At 34.6% G+C, this 26197-nt stretch overlaps 1 protein-coding gene and 3 long non-coding RNA genes across 4 annotated transcripts; all 4 read right to left on the bottom strand.

The window, feature by feature from the left end:
- Nucleotides 1–856: 856 nt before the first annotated feature.
- LOC132614825 (uncharacterized) lies at nt 857–3898 on the bottom strand. Its single transcript, XR_009572466.1, has 3 exons — nt 3660–3898; nt 2201–2256; nt 857–1316 (listed from the first exon to the last, which is right to left on the bottom strand). It is a non-coding gene; the product is annotated as an uncharacterized LOC132614825 (long non-coding RNA).
- Nucleotides 3899–5758: 1860 nt separating this feature from the next.
- On the bottom strand, nt 5759–8799 carry LOC132614778 (uncharacterized). The gene is made up of 3 exons (XR_009572448.1): nt 8561–8799; nt 7102–7157; nt 5759–6217 (listed from the first exon to the last, which is right to left on the bottom strand). It is a non-coding gene; the product is annotated as an uncharacterized LOC132614778 (long non-coding RNA).
- A 1860-nt stretch (nt 8800–10659) lies between these two features.
- LOC132614725 (uncharacterized) lies at nt 10660–13700 on the bottom strand. Its single transcript, XR_009572432.1, has 3 exons — nt 13462–13700; nt 12003–12058; nt 10660–11118 (listed from the first exon to the last, which is right to left on the bottom strand). It is a non-coding gene; the product is annotated as an uncharacterized LOC132614725 (long non-coding RNA).
- A 3795-nt stretch (nt 13701–17495) lies between these two features.
- LOC132643219 (uncharacterized) lies at nt 17496–21710 on the bottom strand. Its single transcript, XM_060359912.1, has 2 exons — nt 21553–21710; nt 17496–18026 (listed from the first exon to the last, which is right to left on the bottom strand). Exon 2 carries the CDS (start codon nt 17979–17981, stop codon nt 17775–17777), a length of 207 nt encoding a protein of 68 aa, XP_060215895.1. The 5' UTR covers nt 17982–18026; nt 21553–21710; the 3' UTR covers nt 17496–17774.
- Between the last annotated feature and the right edge of the window lie 4487 nt (nt 21711–26197).

The raw sequence follows: 26197 nt of genomic DNA, 5'->3' as shown, positions 1-26197 counted from the left end.
CAGACTGTGTGACTTTGCCTCAGACAAAAGTAAAAGTCTTTTAGCTTGGACAGTGTAATGGTCTTTGCTTCGGACAACATAAAGTCTTCGGCTTAGACGGTACAATGATCTTTGCCTCGGACAAAACTAAAAGCCTTTATCTTAGACAGTGTCATGGTCTTCGACTCGTAGAAAATAAAGTTTTGGCTTAGACAGTGTAATGGTCTTACCCTCGGACAAAAGTAAAAGTCTTTAGCATAGATGGTGTTATGGTTTTTGCTTCGGACAAAATAAAGTCTTTAGCTCAGACTGTGTAATGGTCGTTTCTTCGGACAAAAGAAAGTCTTTGGCTTAGACGATGTAATGGTCTTTGTCTCGGACAAAAGTAAAAGTTCTTTTAGATGATGTAACGGTCTCCGCTTCACACAAAATAAAGTCTTTAGCTCAGATGATATAATGGTCTTGGCCTCGGACAAAGATAATAGGCTTTAGCATAAACGGTGTAATGGCCTTTGTCTCAAACAAAAGTAAAAGTCTTTGGCGTAGACTGTGTAATGGTCTTTGCTTCGGACAAAATAAAACCTCTGTAACATAAAGAAAGTTACATTTTGCCTATTTAAAGTGTCATAAAGAAAGAAAATTAGCATGAAGAAGAAAAAGGGTGCTTGAAACAAAGTTTGTGATGAAGGAAACAAAACCAAAGAATGCTTTCACATAGGGATGGTTCTTGCAAAGGAAAAAGTACTACATGTTAGAATAGGAGGAGCTTTACACTATTTGCATCACATATTCCAAGAAAGTTGTCCCTAAAAGGTGTATTGCCCATTGGATTAAACTTTAAAGGTAGAAGAAGAAAACAAAGAGTCTCTCTGCAAACGATAATGGAAAGAAAGAAAATACCTATCAGATGCAAAGGGGCGAAGACCATGAACTTCTGTCACACCCTCATCTTGATAGGGCATGATGGGCACCCGACTCTCATCAGAGTCGAGCGAACCCTTAAACGTTCGCTTTACCAAAACCTGTTGTTTCAAAAACTTTTAAAACATGACACCTTTCCAAATAAAGATCATCGTCTTTATACAGATTATGAAAAACTTTCAATCAATTACGCACTTTTTACCAACAGAAATCATCTGGAAATACATACTCTTTTAACATATATAAATGATTCGCACTGCTCGACGCCCTATCCACAGGACACTGTCTGCAAAGTCTCTAACACATACAAAATACAATGACATAAGTACTTGACCCGGCAACACTCCGAACTGAGATGGAGCTCGCCAATCCCGCTGGAACACCTTTAGCAAAGTCTTCTACTCATCGGGGTGTACCTGCGTGGCATGAAACGCAGCCCCCGAAGAAAGGGGGTCAGTACGGAATATGTACTGAATATGTAAAGCATCACTGAATCATAAACAAGGAGAGGCATAACAGTAAACCAGTTTAGAGGCAACCCGGAGTAACCTGGAACAGCATTTGAACCGTGCCATATGGTACCTTACCCAAATTCTAGCATACACAATATAAATACGGCATACACAAATTCTAGGATACACAATATAAATATAGTATCACAATAGTCCCTTCGGACAGCCGCTTTCGGCATAGTAACATAATAGTCCCTTCGGACGGCCGCTTCCGGCATAATAATGATGATGGCCCCTTCGGGCATGCCGGTTCCGACATAATGCTACACTGGCCCCTTCGGGCATGCCAATCTCGACATAATAATAATGATAATGATAATATGTAAAGTAAACATAAGTCGTAAATGGAATGAAGTAGTAAAACCTCGCACCCCCTTCGGAGTGGTTTTGAAAATCAAACTTTATATTTCCTTTAGTATAAAACTAGTTTTCTCGAAATCATTAGTAAAATCATAAACACGTTTCAAGCCAATCCGAATCAGCATAAGAAAGTTATGAACGTTATTCATTATAGAACCCTGTACGAACGTTTTAAAGCAATTCGAGACTGTCTACGAAAGTTAGGGACATTAATACTTATAGAACTCTTTTAAAAACAAGAACTCTTTATGCTTTGCTCATTATTCAATCATATAATAATCTCGTCTATACTAAACATACTCATATCAAGAAGTGAATAAGAATCGTAAACAAGCTCGGAATCAAGAATAGAATTACCCCAAGATACGTATCATAACTTACTTAGTTCTAGGACATGCCAAAAGAAAGAAAGGTTAGGCTTTACATACCGTTTGTCGTCCGTACCAATTCAATAATTTAAACTCGTCTCGATTGACACTTCAACCTATAACAATGGTAGCATGTCCGTCAAATTGGTGGTTGCTAGTAAACGATAACTCGTTCTTGTATAAAAACAAGTGGGCAGCACTTCCACTACTTGCACACATCCACAACTCACATACGAGGTCAACAACATCAATAACAAGACACAACTCAAGGACATAACAAAATCAGCCCCATATGCACTACATACACCATTGCTATCATTCTTTCTCTGTACATCCATGGAGTACAACAACCACAACAACAAAGTGATTAATACACTAATTCCTTATGTTTATCCAGCCCCTTTAACAATGTTAGACCAGCCATCAAGAACAGCCCATACTCCAGCAAATAAACTACATATATTGTACATAATCATAACTATAATCCCTGCATTTTGACTCAACAAGAGCAGCCACGAAAATTACAACAAAACAGCCCCCAAAATGTCACTACAAAACAGCCACGAAATTTATAACAAGCAGCCCCAAAACAACCACAAAATTCATCACAAAACAGCCACGAAATTCATTACAAAACAGCCCCAAAACAGCCCTTAGCTACCACATAACAATGACCGATAATCTCACGAACATCTAAGAATATACCAAGCAGATCGCACACACTTCGCATACGATATTTTATACGCTTCTTTCCTCCAAGTTTGATGATTCACATCAGCAACAACATCAACCTCTATATGCAAGAAAACTATCGTAACATTACAACAAGTTCTAAAACAGCCCCGTCCATTATAACGTCACAATACAAATCTTAACTATCCTTAGTTCCCCAATTCCTCAAGAACAGCCCCTAACTACAATTTAACCATAACAATGACAACCTCAAATAGCCATATAATCACATGAGATTTTCCACCAAAAACCTTATCAAAACAGCCCACAACAACAACAACATCAACTATTATATGCAAGGAAACTGCTCTAATTTCACAACAAGTTCTAACATGATTTAAACTTTCCTTTCACCTTTTACACATAATCCATAACATTAATAACAACAACCATCCATGTACAAGAATCACTTCAATTTCGTTTCAATAGGAAACCCAAAATAGTCCATCAACACTACAACATCGAAATACAATTTTCGACCTTTATTCCACAAAATCGCAAACACATGGAATCAAGTATAATTTTTTACCATTGACAACAGCCCCTATACATGTCAATAACCATATTTCCGGCCCTTCAACATAAACAATTATCTACAAATATCATACCATAATAGTGACAACACTAATCAAATTCAACCCAATTAAAACAACTCCAAATCTGCCCACTTTTAATGCCAACTTTAATCAAACAATTTTCTTACTTCCAAATTCACATAATACAACTTAATAGATCCATTACAACATCATTAACTCCAATCTTATAACAAAAAAAAACGAAATCTTACCTTAACAAGTTGGCTTCTTAATTTGGCTAGAAGTTGTGAAATGAACTAATACTTGTTCTTGTTGCTCCAAATGACTACTCCACGTTATTATAGCCTTCCTAACTGGTTGGAATACTTGGAAAATCTGATTTTTGGATCAAAAAATTTGAGCTCCAATTTGCTAGCCATGGCCGAATGCCATGGCTTTTGTTTTCTCTCTCTCTCTAGCTTATTGTGGAAGATGAAAATGAGGGTTTGGGCACAGATTTTTCACTATATTTTCAGCCCCCAGGAGTGACAAGTGTCCCACTCAAGGCTTGAGCCAATTAAATTTGGCCACATGTCTTGGTGGGGCCCACTTTGTGCACTAATGACTTGTTTAGTGAAAAATTAAATTTTAACCCCCACTTAATAATCTAATCATGGTAAATTAATCTCAACTTTCCATTAATATTTTTTTACACTAAGTAAAATTCATAAGCAATTCATTTTCTAATAGAGACCAGAACTTAAAGATTTCTGTTTCGTGCCCGAAAATGATCCCGTCTTTAACTTGAGTCGATTCTTGCGAATAACTCGACGTATAAAAATACGGGATATAACAACTTCTCTCGAGTATGTTTGTGAAAATTCAAATAAAAAAAGAATTGACAAACAAAACAAGAAGCAAAAAAATGGGGGATTTGGTCACAACGAAACTACTTCTTAGTTAGCAATCTCCTGGCAAAAATGATGTACCGCACTTGTAACATGGAACAAGACAAAAACAGTTTATATCTTGAAAAGTCAATAAAAGTTTTTATTGAATATCATCAAAAGACGTGCTCCTTTAATCCCTAGCTATCACCAAATAATCTAAAATATGATGATAAAGACAAAAATGTATGACACACTTTGAAAATATATTATCAAGTGAAAGGGAAAAAAAAAGCAGAATGGGTTTTCAAGGGGCTTATGAAAGTTGACTTCGAATTGTCAATCGACTTACAGGAGATTTTTCAGCAGATCCTCAGCGATTTTGTCAGTTATTTTTTAAAGAATGGTCAATAATGAAAGCTACAATTTGTAGAGTAGTTAGGGAGACTATTAGTCTCCTAGTCCAAAACAAACTTAACACATAATAAGTTAAATATTTTTGCGGTAAGGACAAAAATGTGTAAATCTCTTCAAATAAGCAGTAACGAAGCACCTTTTTCTACTAATATAATTGGGTTAATTACTTAACTTGAAATATATTAGGCTAGTCTATTTAATTGGGCTACAAATGATAAACCCGCTTTATTAGCCCAAGCTCATGACACGTGTCAAATGATGTGGCAATCCAAGTCAAATAAATGAGCCAATAAAATTGTGTCAAATGATGTGGTAATCCAAGTCAAATATATGAGCCAATTACATCATGTCAAATGTGTCGATGACATGTTCCGACCAATCAAATTGGAGCTTGTCACTAGATGAATGTGATTGGTCAGGTTCAAACCGAAGTAAAAGTCTTTAGCATAGATGGTGTTATGGTTTTTGCTTCGAACAAAATAAAGTCTTCAGTTCAGACTGTGTAATGGTCGTTGCTTCGAACAAAAGAAAGTCTTTGGCTTAGACGATGTAATGGTCTTTGTCTCGGACAAAAGTAAAAGTTCTTTTAGACGATGTAACGGTCTCCGCTTCACACAAAATAAAGTCTTTAGCTCAGACGATATAATGGTCTTGGCCTCGGACAAAGATAATAGGCTTTAGCATAAACGGTGTAATGGCCTTTGTCTCAAACAAAAGTAAAAGTCTTTGGCGTAGACTGTGTAATGGTCTTTGCTTCGGACAAAATAAAACCTCTGTAACATAAAGAAAGTTACATTTTGCCTATTTAAAGTGTCATAAAGAAAGAAAATTAGCATGAAGAAGAAAAAGGGTGCTTGAAACAAAGTTTGTGATGAAGGAAACAAAACCAAAGAATGCTTTCACATAGGGATGGTTCTTGCAAAGGAAAAAGTACTACATGTTAGAATAGGAGGAGCTTTACACTATTTGCATCACATATTCCAAGAAAGTTGTCCCTAAAAGGTGTATTGCCCATTGGATTAAACTTTAAAGGTAGAAGAAGAAAACAAAGAGTCTCTCTGCAAACGATAATGGAAAGAAAGAAAATACCTATCAGATGCAAAGGGGCGAAGACCATGAACTTCTGTCACACCCTCATCTTGATAGGGCATGATGGGCACCCGACTCTCATCAGAGTCGAGCGAACCCTTAAACGTTCGCTTTACCAAAACCTGTTGTTTCAAAAACTTTTAAAACATGACACCTTTCCAAATAAAGATCATCGTCTTTATACAGATTATGAAAAACTTTCAATCAATTACGCACTTTTTACCAACAGAAATCATCTGGAAATACATACTCTTTTAACATATATAAATGATTCGCACTGCTCGACGCCCTATCCACAGGACACTGTCTGCAAAGTCTCTAACACATACAAAATACAATGACATAAGTACTTGACCCGGCAACACTCCGAACTGAGATGGAGCTCGCCAATCCCGCTGGAACACCTTTAGCAAAGTCTTCTACTCATCGGGGTGTACCTGCGTGGCATGAAACGCAGCCCCCGAAGAAAGGGGGTCAGTACGGAATATGTACTGAATATGTAAAGCATCACTGAATCATAAACAAGGAGAGGCATAACAGTAAACCAGTTTAGAGGCAACCCGGAGTAACCTGGAACAGCATTTGAACCGTGCCATATGGTACCTTACCCAAATTCTAGCATACACAATATAAATACGGCATACACAAATTCTAGGATACACAATATAAATATAGTATCACAATAGTCCCTTCGGACAGCCGCTTTCGGCATAGTAACATAATAGTCCCTTCGGACGGCCGCTTCCGGCATAATAATGATGATGGCCCCTTCGGGCATGCCGGTTCCGACATAATGCTACACTGGCCCCTTCGGGCATGCCAATCTCGACATAATAATAATGATAATGATAATATGTAAAGTAAACATAAGTCGTAAATGGAATGAAGTAGTAAAACCTCGCACCCCCTTCGGAGTGGTTTTGAAAATCAAACTTTATATTTCCTTTAGTATAAAACTAGTTTTCTCGAAATCATTAGTAAAATCATAAACACGTTTCAAGCCAATCCGAATCAGCATAAGAAAGTTATGAACGTTATTCATTATAGAACCCTGTACGAACGTTTTAAAGCAATTCGAGACTGTCTACGAAAGTTAGGGACATTAATACTTATAGAACTCTTTTAAAAACAAGAACTCTTTATGCTTTGCTCATTATTCAATCATATAATAATCTCGTCTATACTAAACATACTCATATCAAGAAGTGAATAAGAATCGTAAACAAGCTCGGAATCAAGAATAGAATTACCCCAAGATACGTATCATAACTTACTTAGTTCTAGGACATGCCAAAAGAAAGAAAGGTTAGGCTTTACATACCGTTTGTCGTCCGTACCAATTCAATAATTTAAACTCGTCTCGATTGACACTTCAACCTATAACAATGGTAGCATGTCCGTCAAATTGGTGGTTGCTAGTAAACGATAACTCGTTCTTGTATAAAAACAAGTGGGCAGCACTTCCACTACTTGCACACATCCACAACTCACATACGAGGTCAACAACATCAATAACAAGACACAACTCAAGGACATAACAAAATCAGCCCCATATGCACTACATACACCATTGCTATCATTCTTTCTCTGTACATCCATGGAGTACAACAACCACAACAACAAAGTGATTAATACACTAATTCCTTATGTTTATCCAGCCCCTTTAACAATGTTAGACCAGCCATCAAGAACAGCCCATACTCCAGCAAATAAACTACATATATTGTACATAATCATAACTATAATCCCTGCATTTTGACTCAACAAGAGCAGCCACGAAAATTACAACAAAACAGCCCCCAAAATGTCACTACAAAACAGCCACGAAATTTATAACAAGCAGCCCCAAAACAACCACAAAATTCATCACAAAACAGCCACGAAATTCATTACAAAACAGCCCCAAAACAGCCCTTAGCTACCACATAACAATGACCGATAATCTCACGAACATCTAAGAATATACCAAGCAGATCGCACACACTTCGCATACGATATTTTATACGCTTCTTTCCTCCAAGTTTGATGATTCACATCAGCAACAACATCAACCTCTATATGCAAGAAAACTATCGTAACATTACAACAAGTTCTAAAACAGCCCCGTCCATTATAACGTCACAATACAAATCTTAACTATCCTTAGTTCCCCAATTCCTCAAGAACAGCCCCTAACTACAATTTAACCATAACAATGACAACCTCAAATAGCCATATAATCACATGAGATTTTCCACCAAAAACCTTATCAAAACAGCCCACAACAACAACAACATCAACTATTATATGCAAGGAAACTGCTCTAATTTCACAACAAGTTCTAACATGATTTAAACTTTCCTTTCACCTTTTACACATAATCCATAACATTAATAACAACAACCATCCATGTACAAGAATCACTTCAATTTCGTTTCAATAGGAAACCCAAAATAGTCCATCAACACTACAACATCGAAATACAATTTTCGACCTTTATTCCACAAAATCGCAAACACATGGAATCAAGTATAATTTTTTACCATTGACAACAGCCCCTATACATGTCAATAACCATATTTCCGGCCCTTCAACATAAACAATTATCTACAAATATCATACCATAATAGTGACAACACTAATCAAATTCAACCCAATTAAAACAACTCCAAATCTGCCCACTTTTAATGCCAACTTTAATCAAACAATTTTCTTACTTCCAAATTCACATAATACAACTTAATAGATCCATTACAACATCATTAACTCCAATCTTATAACAAAAAAAAACGAAATCTTACCTTAACAAGTTGGCTTCTTAATTTGGCTAGAAGTTGTGAAATGAACTAATACTTGTTCTTGTTGCTCCAAATGACTACTCCACGTTATTATAGCCTTCCTAACTGGTTGGAATACTTGGAAAATCTGATTTTTGGATCAAAAAATTTGAGCTCCAATTTGCTAGCCATGGCCGAATGCCATGGCTTTTGTTTTCTCTCTCTCTCTAGCTTATTGTGGAAGATGAAAATGAGGGTTTGGGCACAGATTTTTCACTATATTTTCAGCCCCCAGGAGTGACAAGTGTCCCACTCAAGGCTTGAGCCAATTAAATTTGGCCACATGTCTTGGTGGGGCCCACTTTGTGCACTAATGACTTGTTTAGTGAAAAATTAAATTTTAACCCCCACTTAATAATCTAATCATGGTAAATTAATCTCAACTTTCCATTAATATTTTTTTACACTAAGTAAAATTCATAAGCAATTCATTTTCTAATAGAGACCAGAACTTAAAGATTTCTGTTTCGTGCCCGAAAATGATCCCGTCTTTAACTTGAGTCGATTCTTGCGAATAACTCGACGTATAAAAATACGGGATATAACAACTTCTCTCGAGTATGTTTGTGAAAATTCAAATAAAAAAAGAATTGACAAACAAAACAAGAAGCAAAAAAATGGGGGATTTGGTCACAACGAAACTACTTCTTAGTTAGCAATCTCCTGGCAAAAATGATGTACCGCACTTGTAACATGGAACAAGACAAAAACAGTTTATATCTTGAAAAGTCAATAAAAGTTTTTATTGAATATCATCAAAAGACGTGCTCCTTTAATCCCTAGCTATCACCAAATAATCTAAAATATGATGATAAAGACAAAAATGTATGACACACTTTGAAAATATATTATCAAGTGAAAGGGAAAAAAAAAGCAGAATGGGTTTTCAAGGGGCTTATGAAAGTTGACTTCGAATTGTCAATCGACTTACAGGAGATTTTTCAGCAGATCCTCAGCGATTTTGTCAGTTATTTTTTAAAGAATGGTCAATAATGAAAGCTACAATTTGTAGAGTAGTTAGGGAGACTATTAGTCTCCTAGTCCAAAACAAACTTAACACATAATAAGTTAAATATTTTTGCGGTAAGGACAAAAATGTGTAAATCTCTTCAAATAAGCAGTAACGAAGCACCTTTTTCTACTAATATAATTGGGTTAATTACTTAACTTGAAATATATTAGGCTAGTCTATTTAATTGGGCTACAAATGATAAACCCGCTTTATTAGCCCAAGCTCATGACACGTGTCAAATGATGTGGCAATCCAAGTCAAATAAATGAGCCAATAAAATTGTGTCAAATGATGTGGTAATCCAAGTCAAATATATGAGCCAATTACATCATGTCAAATGTGTCGATGACATGTTCCGACCAATCAAATTGGAGCTTGTCACTAGATAAATGTGATTGGTCAGGTTCAAACCGAAGTAAAAGTCTTTAGCATAGATGGTGTTATGGTTTTTGCTTCGAACAAAATAAAGTCTTCAGTTCAGACTGTGTAATGGTCGTTGCTTCGAACAAAAGAAAGTCTTTGGCTTAGACGATGTAATGGTCTTTGTCTCGGACAAAAGTAAAAGTTCTTTTAGACGATGTAACGGTCTCCGCTTCACACAAAATAAAGTCTTTAGCTCAGACGATATAATGGTCTTGGCCTCGGACAAAGATAATAGGCTTTAGCATAAACGGTGTAATGGCCTTTGTCTCAAACAAAAGTAAAAGTCTTTGGCGTAGACTGTGTAATGGTCTTTGCTTCGGACAAAATAAAACCTCTGTAACATAAAGAAAGTTACATTTTGCCTATTTAAAGTGTCATAAAGAAAGAAAATTAGCATGAAGAAGAAAAAGGGTGCTTGAAACAAAGTTTGTGATGAAGGAAACAAAACCAAAGAATGCTTTCACATAGGGATGGTTCTTGCAAAGGAAAAAGTACTACATGTTAGAATAGGAGGAGCTTTACACTATTTGCATCACATATTCCAAGAAAGTTGTCCCTAAAAGGTGTATTGCCCATTGGATTAAACTTTAAAGGTAGAAGAAGAAAACAAAGAGTCTCTCTGCAAACGATAATGGAAAGAAAGAAAATACCTATCAGATGCAAAGGGGCGAAGACCATGAACTTCTGTCACACCCTCATCTTGATAGGGCATGATGGGCACCCGACTCTCATCAGAGTCGAGCGAACCCTTAAACGTTCGCTTTACCAAAACCTGTTGTTTCAAAAACTTTTAAAACATGACACCTTTCCAAATAAAGATCATCGTCTTTATACAGATTATGAAAAACTTTCAATCAATTACGCACTTTTTACCAACAGAAATCATCTGGAAATACATACTCTTTTAACATATATAAATGATTCGCACTGCTCGACGCCCTATCCACAGGACACTGTCTGCAAAGTCTCTAACACATACAAAATACAATGACATAAGTACTTGACCCGGCAACACTCCGAACTGAGATGGAGCTCGCCAATCCCGCTGGAACACCTTTAGCAAAGTCTTCTACTCATCGGGGTGTACCTGCGTGGCATGAAACGCAGCCCCCGAAGAAAGGGGGTCAGTACGGAATATGTACTGAATATGTAAAGCATCACTGAATCATAAACAAGGAGAGGCATAACAGTAAACCAGTTTAGAGGCAACCCGGAGTAACCTGGAACAGCATTTGAACCGTGCCATATGGTACCTTACCCAAATTCTAGCATACACAATATAAATACGGCATACACAAATTCTAGGATACACAATATAAATATAGTATCACAATAGTCCCTTCGGACAGCCGCTTTCGGCATAGTAACATAATAGTCCCTTCGGACGGCCGCTTCCGGCATAATAATGATGATGGCCCCTTCGGGCATGCCGGTTCCGACATAATACTACACTGGCCCCTTCGGGCATGCCAATCCCGACATAATAATAATGATAATGATAATATGTAAAGTAAACATAAGTCGTAAATGGAATGAAGTAGTAAAACCTCGCACCCCCTTCGGAGTGGTTTTGAAAATCAAACTTTATATTTCCTTTAGTATAAAACTAGTTTTCTCGAAATCATTAGTAAAATCATAAACACGTTTCAAGCCAATCCGAATCAGCATAAGAAAGTTATGAACGTTATTCATTATAGAACCCTGTACGAACGTTTTAAAGCAATTCGAGACTGTCTACGAAAGTTAGGGACATTAATACTTATAGAACTCTTTTAAAAACAAGAACTCTTTATGCTTTGCTCATTATTCAATCATATAATAATCTCGTCTATACTAAACATACTCATATCAAGAAGTGAATAAGAATCGTAAACAAGCTCGGAATCAAGAATAGAATTACCCCAAGATACGTATCATAACTTACTTAGTTCTAGGACATGCCAAAAGAAAGAAAGGTTAGGCTTTACATACCGTTTGTCGTCCGTACCAATTCAATAATTTAAACTCGTCTCGATTGACACTTCAACCTATAACAATGGTAGCATGTCCGTCAAATTGGTGGTTGCTAGTAAACGATAACTCGTTCTTGTATAAAAACAAGTGGGCAGCACTTCCACTACTTGCACACATCCACAACTCACATACGAGGTCAACAACATCAATAACAAGACACAACTCAAGGACATAACAAAATCAGCCCCATATGCACTACATACACCATTGCTATCATTCTTTCTCTGTACATCCATGGAGTACAACAACCACAACAACAAAGTGATTAATACACTAATTCCTTATGTTTATCCAGCCCCTTTAACAATGTTAGACCAGCCATCAAGAACAGCCCATACTCCAGCAAATAAACTACATATATTGTACATAATCATAACTATAATCCCTGCATTTTGACTCAACAAGAGCAGCCACGAAAATTACAACAAAACAGCCCCCAAAATGTCACTACAAAACAGCCACGAAATTTATAACAAGCAGCCCCAAAACAACCACAAAATTCATCACAAAACAGCCACGAAATTCATTACAAAACAGCCCCAAAACAGCCCTTAGCTACCACATAACAATGACCGATAATCTCACGAACATCTAAGAATATACCAAGCAGATCGCACACACTTCGCATACGATATTTTATACGCTTCTTTCCTCCAAGTTTGATGATTCACATCAGCAACAACATCAACCTCTATATGCAAGAAAACTATCGTAACATTACAACAAGTTCTAAAACAGCCCCGTCCATTATAACGTCACAATACAAATCTTAACTATCCTTAGTTCCCCAATTCCTCAAGAACAGCCCCTAACTACAATTTAACCATAACAATGACAACCTCAAATAGCCATATAATCACATGAGATTTTCCACCAAAAACCTTATCAAAACAGCCCACAACAACAACAACATCAACTATTATATGCAAGGAAACTGCTCTAATTTCACAACAAGTTCTAACATGATTTAAACTTTCCTTTCACCTTTTACACATAATCCATAACATTAATAACAACAACCATCCATGTACAAGAATCACTTCAATTTCGTTTCAATAGGAAACCCAAAATAGTCCATCAACACTACAACATCGAAATACAATTTTCGACCTTTATTCCACAAAATCGCAAACACATGGAATCAAGTATAATTTTTTACCATTGACAACAGCCCCTATACATGTCAATAACCATATTTCCGGCCCTTCAACATAAACAATTATCTACAAATATCATACCATAATAGTGACAACACTAATCAAATTCAACCCAATTAAAACAACTCCAAATCTGCCCACTTTTAATGCCAACTTTAATCAAACAATTTTCTTACTTCCAAATTCACATAATACAACTTAATAGATCCATTACAACATCATTAACTCCAATCTTATAACAAAAAAAAACGAAATCTTACCTTAACAAGTTGGCTTCTTAATTTGGCTAGAAGTTGTGAAATGAACTAATACTTGTTCTTGTTGCTCCAAATGACTACTCCACGTTATTATAGCCTTCCTAACTGGTTGGAATACTTGGAAAATCTGATTTTTGGATCAAAAAATTTGAGCTCCAATTTGCTAGCCATGGCCGAATGCCATGGCTTTTGTTTTCTCTCTCTCTCTAGCTTATTGTGGAAGATGAAAATGAGGGTTTGGGCACAGATTTTTCACTATATTTTCAGCCCCCAGGAGTGACAAGTGTCCCACTCAAGGCTTGAGCCAATTAAATTTGGCCACATGTCTTGGTGGGGCCCACTTTGTGCACTAATGACTTGTTTAGTGAAAAATTAAATTTTAACCCCCACTTAATAATCTAATCATGGTAAATTAATCTCAACTTTCCATTAATATTTTTTTACACTAAGTAAAATTCATAAGCAATTCATTTTCTAATAGAGACCAGAACTTAAAGATTTCTGTTTCGTGCCCGAAAATGATCCCGTCTTTAACTTGAGTCGATTCTTGCGAATAACTCGACGTATAAAAATACGGGATATAACAACTTCTCTCGAGTATGTTTGTGAAAATTCAAATAAAAAAAGAATTGACAAACAAAACAAGAAGCAAAAAAATGGGGGATTTGGTCACAACGAAACTACTTCTTAGTTAGCAATCTCCTGGCAAAAATGATGTACCGCACTTGTAACATGGAACAAGACAAAAACAGTTTATATCTTGAAAAGTCAATAAAAGTTTTTATTGAATATCATCAAAAGACGTGCTCCTTTAATCCCTAGCTATCACCAAATAATCTAAAATATGATGATAAAGACAAAAATGTATGACACACTTTGAAAATATATTATCAAGTGAAAGGGAAAAAAAAAGCAGAATGGGTTTTCAAGGGGCTTATGAAAGTTGACTTCGAATTGTCAATCGACTTACAGGAGATTTTTCAGCAGATCCTCAGCGATTTTGTCAGTTATTTTTTAAAGAATGGTCAATAATGAAAGCTACAATTTGTAGAGTAGTTAGGGAGACTATTAGTCTCCTAGTCCAAAACAAACTTAACACATAATAAGTTAAATATTTTTGCGGTAAGGACAAAAATGTGTAAATCTCTTCAAATAAGCAGTAACGAAGCACCTTTTTCTACTAATATAATTGGGTTAATTACTTAACTTGAAATATATTAGGCTAGTCTATTTAATTGGGCTACAAATGATAAACCCGCTTTATTAGCCCAAGCTCATGACACGTGTCAAATGATGTGGCAATCCAAGTCAAATAAATGAGCCAATAAAATTGTGTCAAATGATGTGGTAATCCAAGTCAAATATATGAGCCAATTACATCATGTCAAATGTGTCGATGACATGTTCCGACCAATCAAATTGGAGCTTGTCACTAGATAAATGTGATTGGTCAGGTTCAAACCGAAGTAAAAGTCTTTAGCATAGATGGTGTTATGGTTTTTGCTTCGAACAAAATAAAGTCTTCAGTTCAGACTGTGTAATGGTCGTTGCTTCGAACAAAAGAAAGTCTTTGGCTTAGACGATGTAATGGTCTTTGTCTCGGACAAAAGTAAAAGTTCTTTTAGACGATGTAACGGTCTCCGCTTCACACAAAATAAAGTCTTTAGCTCAGACGATATAATGGTCTTGGCCTCGGACAAAGATAATAGGCTTTAGCATAAACGGTGTAATGGCCTTTGTCTCAAACAAAAGTAAAAGTCTTTGGCGTAGACTGTGTAATGGTCTTTGCTTCGGACAAAATAAAACCTCTGTAACATAAAGAAAGTTACATTTTGCCTATTTAAAGTGTCATAAAGAAAGAAAATTAGCATGAAGAAGAAAAAGGGTGCTTGAAACAAAGTTTGTGATGAAGGAAACAAAACCAAAGAATGCTTTCACATAGGGATGGTTCTTGCAAAGGAAAAAGTACTACATGTTAGAATAGGAGGAGCTTTACACTATTTGCATCACATATTCCAAGAAAGTTGTCCCTAAAAGGTGTATTGCCCATTGGATTAAACTTTAAAGGTAGAAGAAGAAAACAAAGAGTCTCTCTGCAAACGATAATGGAAAGAAAGAAAATACCTATCAGATGCAAAGGGGCGAAGCCATGAACTTCTCTCGAGAATGTTTGTGAAAAGTCAAATAAAAAAAGAATTGACAAACAAAACAAGAAGCAAAAAAATGGGGGATTTGGTCACAACGAAACTACTTCTTAGTTAGCAATCTCCCGGCAAAAATGATGTACCGCACTTGTAACATGGAACAAGACAAAAACAGTTTATATCTTGTTTGGACATCAAAGGTCGTACCCCATTGAGGAGAAGAGTGAACTGCATGTATTCTTCTAAGATGTATGAACCACCCAAAGTCTTGCCAGATGTCTGCAATAGTAGAATTTGGGCCACTTTTGCATCTGAAGAGAGATGGAAAAGTTTCTTTCAGAGAGGCATGTCGCCACTCGCCTCTAATTTGTTTCCGAGTTGGATTGGCCAACGTGATCTATGAGAAACATTCGATGAGAAACATTCGATTCTTTAGATCTCTATTTTAAGGAGTGGATTAATATCAACATTATTGGATATTGAATTTTTGTTATCATAGTATTAAATTCATATATGTATGATATTTTTGGTAATTTGTGCTTCAATAGTAAAAGGCGAGAGTTTTTTTTTTTTTTCCATCCCAGCAAAAGGCATTTGCTGAGCTTCAGCTCTTTTTGCTTTTTAAAACACTGGTAACAGTAATAGGAATTATACTTGCGATTTGGTAGAGCAGTTTATTAATGTAATTTTGTGGTTACAGGAAAGACTGCAGAGGTCTCTAATGGTGTGCCAAGACAAGTTTGAGAGTGCTAAACTCCAGAAGAACAAATGTAGCATCACCATGAATTTGAAGAAATGAGGGTTTTCTTTTTTACTGCGAAAATATTAGTCTTCATAATGGCATGCTTAGATGAGATAAGTAATGAAAATCAACTCAAGTAGAAGTAACGAAAAATGACTCCACTTTTGCAGACTGTAAATCAGGTGCATCTGAAGTTGTTAACTTTGCATTGATCAAAATTCTTACAGTCGCCTGGCCGCGATTCACCCATTTTGCCTTTGGTGAGTCCAAAGGATGCTAGAAACTGTATGTTACTACTTTAAGGAAGCTCTACAACGATGATCGTGCACGCGGATTATCAATAAAATAACTCGAACTCTCTGTTTCCGTTTACTGTGTTCTTTTTCAATTTTGATTACGTTTGCTGCTGGTGCAACTAGATTTGCTAGTACAACGTACAGAGGCAGGCAATTCTACGGAATGTCGTGCAATTGCTCCAACTATGCAATTATACAGTGATTAGTTGGGGTTCTACAGAGTCTTTTTTATGCCACTAATTAAAATTCTATCATCGTTAGCCCGAAGAGTTGAATTTTGTCTACAAAAAGAAAATTGATCCAACTACTTTACAGATCAAATTTAGCTCTCTGGGCTAACAGAGGCAAAATTTAAAGAGTCACCTCCAAAAAAGAGTCGAACGGTAAACATGCATGATAATATGGGATTTCTCGATTAGGATATGATAATATGAGGATTCCGAGTCAATGAGTGGCAACTTTTTTTTTTTTTATAATAGTTGATAATTTATGATCTATCCTATTATCATTACAAAAAATAAATATTTAAATATATTTATGAATGTACAATGCTATATTATACGTCCCGTTCCATTTGTTTCCAAACAACATACTCAGTGTAATCTCACGAGTGGGGCTTGGAGTGGGTGGTACATACTCAGGTGCCATTATGTATTTCATTTTTTTGTTTTTTCAGTTTTTGAAATGAAATTAAAATCTACTTACTTTCTTTTCAATCATCCAAATATAATGCCAGCAAATTATCATTTATTCTAAGCATTTCTTTTTTATGCTGGGTTTCCTTGCCAACCATGCATGTATGACGGATTTGATTATAATGGCACCTCTGAGCATATTATGAAATACATAACAACAAATACTAACTGGAGAGATTCTATAAAACCTAAAATAAACATGCTGAATGTATAAACTGTAGACACTGAAATTCAAGAAAGAGAATTTATCTCAACATGAAAGCTAAAAGAAGGGTGCAATATCCTGATATCTTTACAGCAAAGTATATATATTCGTAGAGCATGAGGAACTGAACAAGTTATTCAACAGTCATAAGATGATCGAAGTCCGGTTCTACTGCTCCAAAATCATCCCATACTTCTTTCCTAATTCCAGTGTTACTTCATATATAGGACACAATCACGGTTTTGGTGCCAAACTTGCTTCAGCCTCACTGCTGCGTTTTGCGTCTTCAAACTTATCAATGGCCACTTGAAGTTCATCTGAGCCGCCAACAGCTCTCATAGTGTAGTAGTACACACCAAAAACAAATCCTGTCAAACCTCCAGCCATAACCAAGTTCTTAGTCTTGGGGGCAAGGGTGTTGTATCCTGGAAGTCCAGCCATCTTCACAGAAGGAATTAACCTAGACTTTGTACTCTGCTTTTTGCCCTGCAATAAGATGCAGAATGTAGTTGACTTGGGAATGTTTGAAATTTCAAGATATCTGGTGAAATAACAACGGATGAACATGTCTCTGACAAATGTGAGTATGTGACTAAATAAGGCTTTCTTCATTCTCCTTTTTGTTTTTTGATGCAAGTTACAGGTTAATTAATTGCATAAAAGAATCAAGAATGACCTCAAAAGTCATAGACTATTATAGTCAAGCAAATTACGTATAAATGAAAATTTCAGGACATAACCTTCACTCTACCGCGACACCTATATGGCACAGGTACAATATGAGTGCTGTGTATCTAATATAGACACCACGGGAACAGTATAAATCAGACATTACAGCTCAATTTATCTTCATAATTTTATATGCCTAAATTAAAAACAACATAATGCAAGATGCATCCAGACGTCATACTGTGAAAAGAATTGCAAAAAGATGCATTGCATCTGGTTGTATAATACCATTCAAACACAAGATGCATCTAAATGTCCAGACCTAGCTCAAAATTACAAAAAATTGAAGATAAGTTATTTCAATATTGAAAAGACTTGTCTGTATATGTTTGCACAAAGGTTCAGTGTTCACTATTATATGTGAGCATTGGTTTTCTTCCAACATTTCATAGAAGGAAAAGATGGGAATTTTCCACCATTCCATAGAAGGAAAACATGAGATTTTTTCACCTCAACTTTTTTAATAGACCTGTCTGTATATGTATTCAACTTCAGTTGTGGCCTCAAAAGAGTCCATTTAGTGTTAAGATTCAATAGAGGATGGATGAATCCCACAAAAAAAAAAAAAAAAAAATCATGAAACAATTATTAATGTTGGAAGTGAAGTATTCCAAGAATCCCCACATATTGCGCTGGACACAAGAACAAAAAGAATATGGATCAAAAAAATTAAGACCTGTGCTTCCTAGTCCCCAAAAAGAACCCTTGAACAAAGAGAAGGCAAACCAGTCAAGTTCCAAGAGTATAGCAAAACAGCATCAACTTTGCAATTAAATAGAAACTCGTCATACAACAGTAATCGTTTGCACTTACACCACTTAGATGAAAGACCAAAATATGCCAACAAACAAAATCCAAAGTTACCATCTCCATGCCCCCACAAGCAAAGAAAGTAGGGATAAAGGTAAGGGCCAGAATTCCTCCAAGACAAATCAAGTTGAGGCAAACTGTGGAATTGAGCCAAGCAAGAAAAAGACAACCCAATAGCCACATTCATGCTATCTACACATGATGCTATTTTAGGGCAATGTTTAACTTCTGTTGTGACCATTCCTTTATCATGGAATATCTCCATCAATGAGTTTAACTTGTGACGCTTGTGTAAGCAAAAGATCCTTTTTTATTTATCTTTTTGCAATCATTTAACAATTGGCTACAATTGCTACTTGAAGATTTGTTTTTCTCAGAAATCAAATTTTTAAATTGATTACTTTGTCAGAGCATACCAAATAATAGAGTTAACAAACTGTATAGAGAGTGTAACACCCAGACTAACTTGTCGTAAAAAAGCACGGATAAGGAGAGAAGTGCACAGATTAAGGGACATAACCCAAACCCATACATATTTCTGTTAACTCCACATCACTGAAACACATTGATCAATTTGCTGATGACTGAAGCAATGTGACACAGAGGCATAGGAATGTATCTCGTTATATTGGAGTTCAAAGTTAATACCGACATCAGTGACAAGCAGTGTTGTCAAAGACGCGCTTAAGCCTTGAAGCGAGGCACAAAACATGTCGAGCGCTTAGCCTCACTTTATGGGCACTTCAGTATCGTCATCAAGGCTCTAAAGCATACTTTTCCTTGCTAATGAGTGCAATCCTGACGATGTGACACTAAACCATTGATATTTCACTTTATCAAATCTTCTTTTCAATTTCTTTTCCATATAATTATTATTCATGCTTATGATTATTAATCTTGGACTACACATACATATCTGTAGTTTTCCTCCATTTGCGCCTTTTTTCATTAAACCCCACGCTTCATTTGTGTTTTGCACTTAAAGGCCCCAAACAGGGGCGGATCCACCCTTTAGGATGGGGGTGGCATGGCACCCCCTAGATTAATAATTTTTTTATATACTTATGTTGTAATTTGCTTAAATTAGGTTAAATATTTGATCCTGCCACCCCCCAGTCGTAAATTAAACAAAGGTGCCTTGAATCCATCTTGAACATTTTCAAGACTCCCGTTTTTCTTTGTGCTTTTTACTTCCTTTGTACCAATAATAATTCCATTTTCAGCTCACTCAATTTTCTATTTATCTTTTTATTATTTATATTGTCTTTCCTCTTTTCTATTATTTTATCTGTGATCTCTAGCGATAACACACAAATAGAAACTTCAAAATCCCTTAAATTAAGCATTTCTCTTAATCTCAAATCTGTGAGTATTTAAATTGAAAAACTTGGGTCTCAATGGAAATTTTGGATTGAGATCAAAATTCAATTTTTTTTTTTATAGTTTCTTTTGTTTATTACTCCCTCCGTCGGTGTTTATTTGTCTATATTTGACTTGGGACACTCTTAATAAGCAATAAATAAAATGAGAAATGAATTGGAGTACTTAATAATAAGGGAAATAGGTATAAAATGGTAAATTATGTCTTGATTTTTCAAACTATATAACTTACAAAAGTGGACATATATTTTTAGTATAATGGACAAATAAAAATGGACGGAGGGAGTGCATTATAAAAAATTATTTTATTCTATAATTGTTAAATTCAATTTAAATCAATTACTACTTAAATTGAAATTTCGTAAGCACTACTTAGAAAAAACATGAAATTTATATTATTTTTGAGAACTTGTAGTTTATCTAATTCTACATTTACTTATGGGGTGTATTTACCTATTGAAGAGTTTTTCTATTATTTTCTTATTTTGATTAGTGTATTCCCTCATTGAAGATGTTATTTTAATTGTGCAAATTCATTTTTTAATATACATAAGAGCTGCAAGTCCCTCGGTGAAAATGTTGATTTTACTTATGTTGTTAATGGGTATTAATGGGTGTGATTCCTTGTTTAAGATGCTAATTATGTTCGTTTATTGAATTTTGAGATGTAATTTCATATTTGCAAATAAAAAAAAAACCTATTAAGTTGATCTGAATAAACTAAAAAGAGATGGGCCCGACCCAAATACATGTTCCTAACAAGATATACATAGAAGAAAATTATGACACCCGGCACCTTTAAATCCTAGATCCACCTCTGCCCCCAAAGGACCATATAGCTTTTCTAAACTTTTCGCTTTTGATAACATTGGTGACAAGTTATCAAGATTATGAAGAGGAGGTAGTTATCTCTAAGGATCTAAGACTCTAAATGAATCCTAAGATGCTCGATAATTACCAAGAGGAGGTACTATCATTTTATACTAAAAATTCTCTGCACAAATAAAACATCAAGATAGATTCTAAATGAATCTTTTCACTGAAAGAGATAGAAGTAAAATAAATCAAGCAAAATTAGAAATTGGAAATGAACCTGGAAATATTGGTGAAGAAGGAACCTGGAAATATTGGTGAAGATTGTCTAAAACCCTAAAAATGTTAAAAACTATTTTGGCAGTATGCAGATAAACCTCTTCCCTTTTATGGGCCGGGTCAAATGGGTGTTATCAGTCCAATCCACGTGTTATTTATACAAGATGGCCACTTTTGTATCCATGTTACTACCATGTATTCAGAAGTTGGCCTTTTATTCCTTAAACATTAGACTCAAGATTTTAGTTTTAAATTTTACACTTAAGATCAAGTTGCCACATTCCAAAATTAGACCACTGCTCTAATTTTTTAAAAAGTTACCAAATTTTAAATATAACCCTTCAATCCACTTAGGGGTTGTTTAGGAAGAAATTGCACGATTTGTTCATCAAATGAAATGAGTTGGTCTTTATTTTTTGTCCTTCAAAATCAAACTTATGCCTAATGGGGTGCGAGACATAACTTATGAGATATTATGATGTGAAATATAAATTTATGTCACTGCAAAAAAAATTATTTGTCTTGAGGGCCAAAAATTAAAGACCAGCACAAAATAGGGAGAAAAGTGCAAAATGAGTAAATGACCCATTATTTAGTTTGTGAGAAAGTCATACTACTTGAGACATAACTTATGAGATATTATGATGTGAAATATAAATTTATGTCACTGCAAAAAAAAAAATTGTTTGTCTTGAGGGCCAAAAATTAAAGACTAGCACAAAATAGGGAGAAAAGTGCAAAATGAGTAAATGACCCATTATTTAGTTTGTGAGAAAGTCAAACTCGATTATAGTCAAACTCGATTATACTTGATTTATTGGATTAACAATATAATATATGTGATTTAATATAAATAGGTTTGATCTTACATTGGAAAAGCTTGAATAAACTTTTATCGTCAATTTTAATTTGGGTTTACTTAAAAAGCGCTGGGGGAAGAGCTTGGAAATGGCAAAAGTGTCATTTTGTTATTTTATCCAGAGATTAATAATTCATACTTCCCATTTCTGCAGTTGCACAATTGTTTCCTCACCCTCAATAATAGGTGCAACGAATTTCAGATTCATTCATCAAATAGGTAGAGAGCTTTCCTTTTCAAATAATTTTTTTAATTTTTCTGAGACAAATTAAAAAAGAAAGTACTACTCATACACTGGGACGTCAAATTTTGTTTCCATCTTGTTTTTAGTTTATATATAAGAATAATAATAATGTGATAGGTTTTTGGCTTTTTCACAACATTAAGAATTAGGTTAGAAACAAAACTTATTAGTGAATCTATAAAATACTAAAAAAATGAATGATTCTTTTGAGAAAAAATAATGTAAAAAGAATAGAAGACAAATGCAAGGAAATCATGATCATACCATATACTATTGAATGGCCATTTGTTAAAAAATAGGCAGCCGCTATTGACAAATCAATGTAGTACGTAGTAATAGTTTTCGAAATCCTTATTTTATTTTATCCCTTTACCATCTTTTGTTTTTTGGATTCTAGCCCTTGGGGAAAAAGTTGATCGATATTATGATATTTGAGCAACTACTTAAAGAAATAAATGTTTATTCATGCTTATCTCAAGTCTCAACTTGGATATTGTTGTTAAATTTCCTGCCAGTGTAGAAAAATGAGAATTTTAGTCATGGCACATTTTACATTTTATTTCCTAAGCACAACACCGGGGTTTTCCTGTATAAGAAAAAGAAAAGTGTAATATGTAATATATAAAATCTACCAATTGTCATTTTTTTTTTCTCCTAGCTAGAGTTGATAATTGCACTCCATGTTTTGGTTCGTGCCCTTTATTATCCTCCACGATGATCAATTCTCATTTTATATGAACTATTAATTTAATTGATTAATAAATAAGTAGAAAATAATCATTCAAAATTAAATCGCTAGCTAGGTGATAGTTATATATGATATTCTCCTCTACTAGTATTATTTAGATGGTATTAATTACTTACTGCAATGTTTTTCAAGAGTTAATGGATCTATTTGTATCCATGCGGACCCCGGGATTATTTAAATGCATCCTTATATCACAATTAATGATAAGTTTATTCCTTTTTTTATTTTCCACTTGCTGACGGGTAGCCGCATTGGAGCTCGATTATATCCAGGTTCGCGCCACGTAGGACCTATTCACGGGAAACGGTCCCCCTAATGATTTGTTCATACCCAGGGTTGAACCCTAGACCTCTGGTTAAGGGAGGAGCAACCCTAAACGCTACATTATATCCTTTTTTGATTTTAATTTATTGCTAGTATAGAGAGACTATTTTTATATTTTCGTTAGATCTCTCCATTTATAATATTTAATCTCACCCAAAGTTTAAGGGGACATGTAGTTGCTCCTTCTCTTTTGGAAGGTTTGTGTCAAAGTTAATTTTAAAGGGGACATGTAGTTGCTCCGTTTCTTTTGGAAGGTTTGTGTCAAAGTTAACATGAATTTTAAAGACGATTCTCAAATTAATTAATTAATATGTAGCTTGACTTAATTAAATGTTTAAAAAACTTACATCCTTTTTCGTTTCCTTATGGGGAAAAGGACACTGTGTGTTCACTCAGGCAAACTAATCCCACATTTAATTATTGTTTGGGCTTAATCCCATTAGGTGTCCGTTCGGCCCAAATTAATGCCAAAAAATGGTTGGTCGGCCCAAAATAATGCCACGACTGGCCGGCCCAACAACCTAGGCGCTTTGAAAAAAAAAGACTTTTTGTGGCGACTAAAACGTCGCCACTAAAGGGCTGCTACAGCATATATACATATGTTGGAATTATATATACACTTTATATACAAGAATTATACATTTTATATACATATGCTGAAAGCCTGAAATTAATCATACATTTATTATACATAGATTATACGTTAATTATACACTTATTATACACATATTATACAATAATGATATGATATTTATTTTTAACATATACAATAGTGATACATATTATATACCACAATGATATGGTTTCTATAATACATTTTTTATACGTATGGTACACTTTTTATACAAGACTGATACAGTTTATATACACATGCTGGAATTATATATACACTTTTTATACAAAAATGATACATATTATATACAAAAATGATACAATTTTCTATTTTTTACAAGGCAGTTGCACTGTGCTGATACACATTATATACACAAATGATACATATTATATACAAAAATGATACATACCTTAGTGATTCATATTTTATACAGTTTCTATACATTACAGATAGGTACTGATACATATTTTATACACAAATGACACATATTATATATAAAAATCGCCTCAAACATTTTTGTGTTTGGATTTTTATTTGAAAATTGTCTTATTTAAATTTTAGCTAGGATGGGATTAGTTTAATTGCTACATTTTGGGTTTGGGAAAAATTGGGCTAGAGGGTGGGATTATTTATGGCCGACCGGCCATCCTTTTCCCATTCTTATATCAATGTTAGGTAAACCCCCAAATTAGTAGGACCGTTATCTAATTACATCATTTACATTATTGTTGTATCTATTCGACTGCTATTTTATATGTTTTGGCTTCATTAAATAAAGACAACATAACTTATTTTCCATGGTTAATACTAAATTTGATGCATTTCTTGGCTCATGTTGCTTTTTTTTTTTTTTTTTTTTTTTTTTTTTTTTTTTTTTTTGAGTCCCAATGGGTTGATTATAATGATTAAAAGTTTAAGATCCTTCTAGTATTATCAATGTCCTAATCACCACATACTTGTCGTAAGAAAACTTTGATTACACCCCACAGCTTATTTTCTATTACGTTGGATATATATTAGACTACTATATAATTAATATTAGTTAGTGATCTCCTGACTTAATGAGTCGCGCCTCCTCAATATGATTGCTTGCAATTTTCTTCTTATTTTTTTTCCGAGAAAAGAAAAAAGTTTTATGGATGACGGTGTAAACATATTTATATAATCAAGTCACTTAAACAATAAATGCAAGTAACTGTATTTTATACATTGGTAACTTCGAATACGTGAAGGCTAAAGTGGATATTTGAGAAAAATAATAATCGTAGATATTTAGAAGGGTTTCTAGAAGGTTATATTGCAATTTGTAACATATTGTAATTTCAAATTGTATATATGAAATGTGTAGATGTTTTAGAGACTTAGATATTTGTAGAAGAGCATATCTAGATCTTTTTGTATCTAAAATCATATCTAGAACCATCACTTGACAAGTATAAACAGGGGTGACCCCAGACATTTGTAAGTTGTAACCAAGCAAATTTAAGAAAGCGTTTATTCCATAACCAAGTTGTCCTCTCAAAAATGTTTCTTCCAAATCTTCCTCTTATTTAATTGAATCTTCTGATTTCAGTTATCGATATATATTGGGCTAGCAGAATTAAGGTCTTTTCAAGTTTTTTCCTATTATTCCTTACATAATACATAGTGCAAGTAACTTGATATAACAAAAATACTAATAGCGTAAAAATACATCACTTTTGATGTATACTATAATTTATCAGATTCACTAAGAAAAAGAAATTGTTTGTTCTTGGATAATTTTGAGAATGCAAAAATGCACTCAGAAGAGTTGGTTTTAATGATTTATTAAGAAATACTACAACCATTCCAGGACATAAACAAATATTTGATAAAA

The sequence above is a fragment of the Lycium barbarum genome, chromosome 1, assembly GCF_019175385.1.
Source record: "Lycium barbarum isolate Lr01 chromosome 1, ASM1917538v2, whole genome shotgun sequence".
Classification (NCBI taxonomy): Eukaryota; Viridiplantae; Streptophyta; class Magnoliopsida; order Solanales; family Solanaceae; genus Lycium; species Lycium barbarum.
The sequence above is the reverse complement of the archived record's forward strand: the minus strand, read 5'-3'. Positions and strand labels throughout refer to the sequence as shown.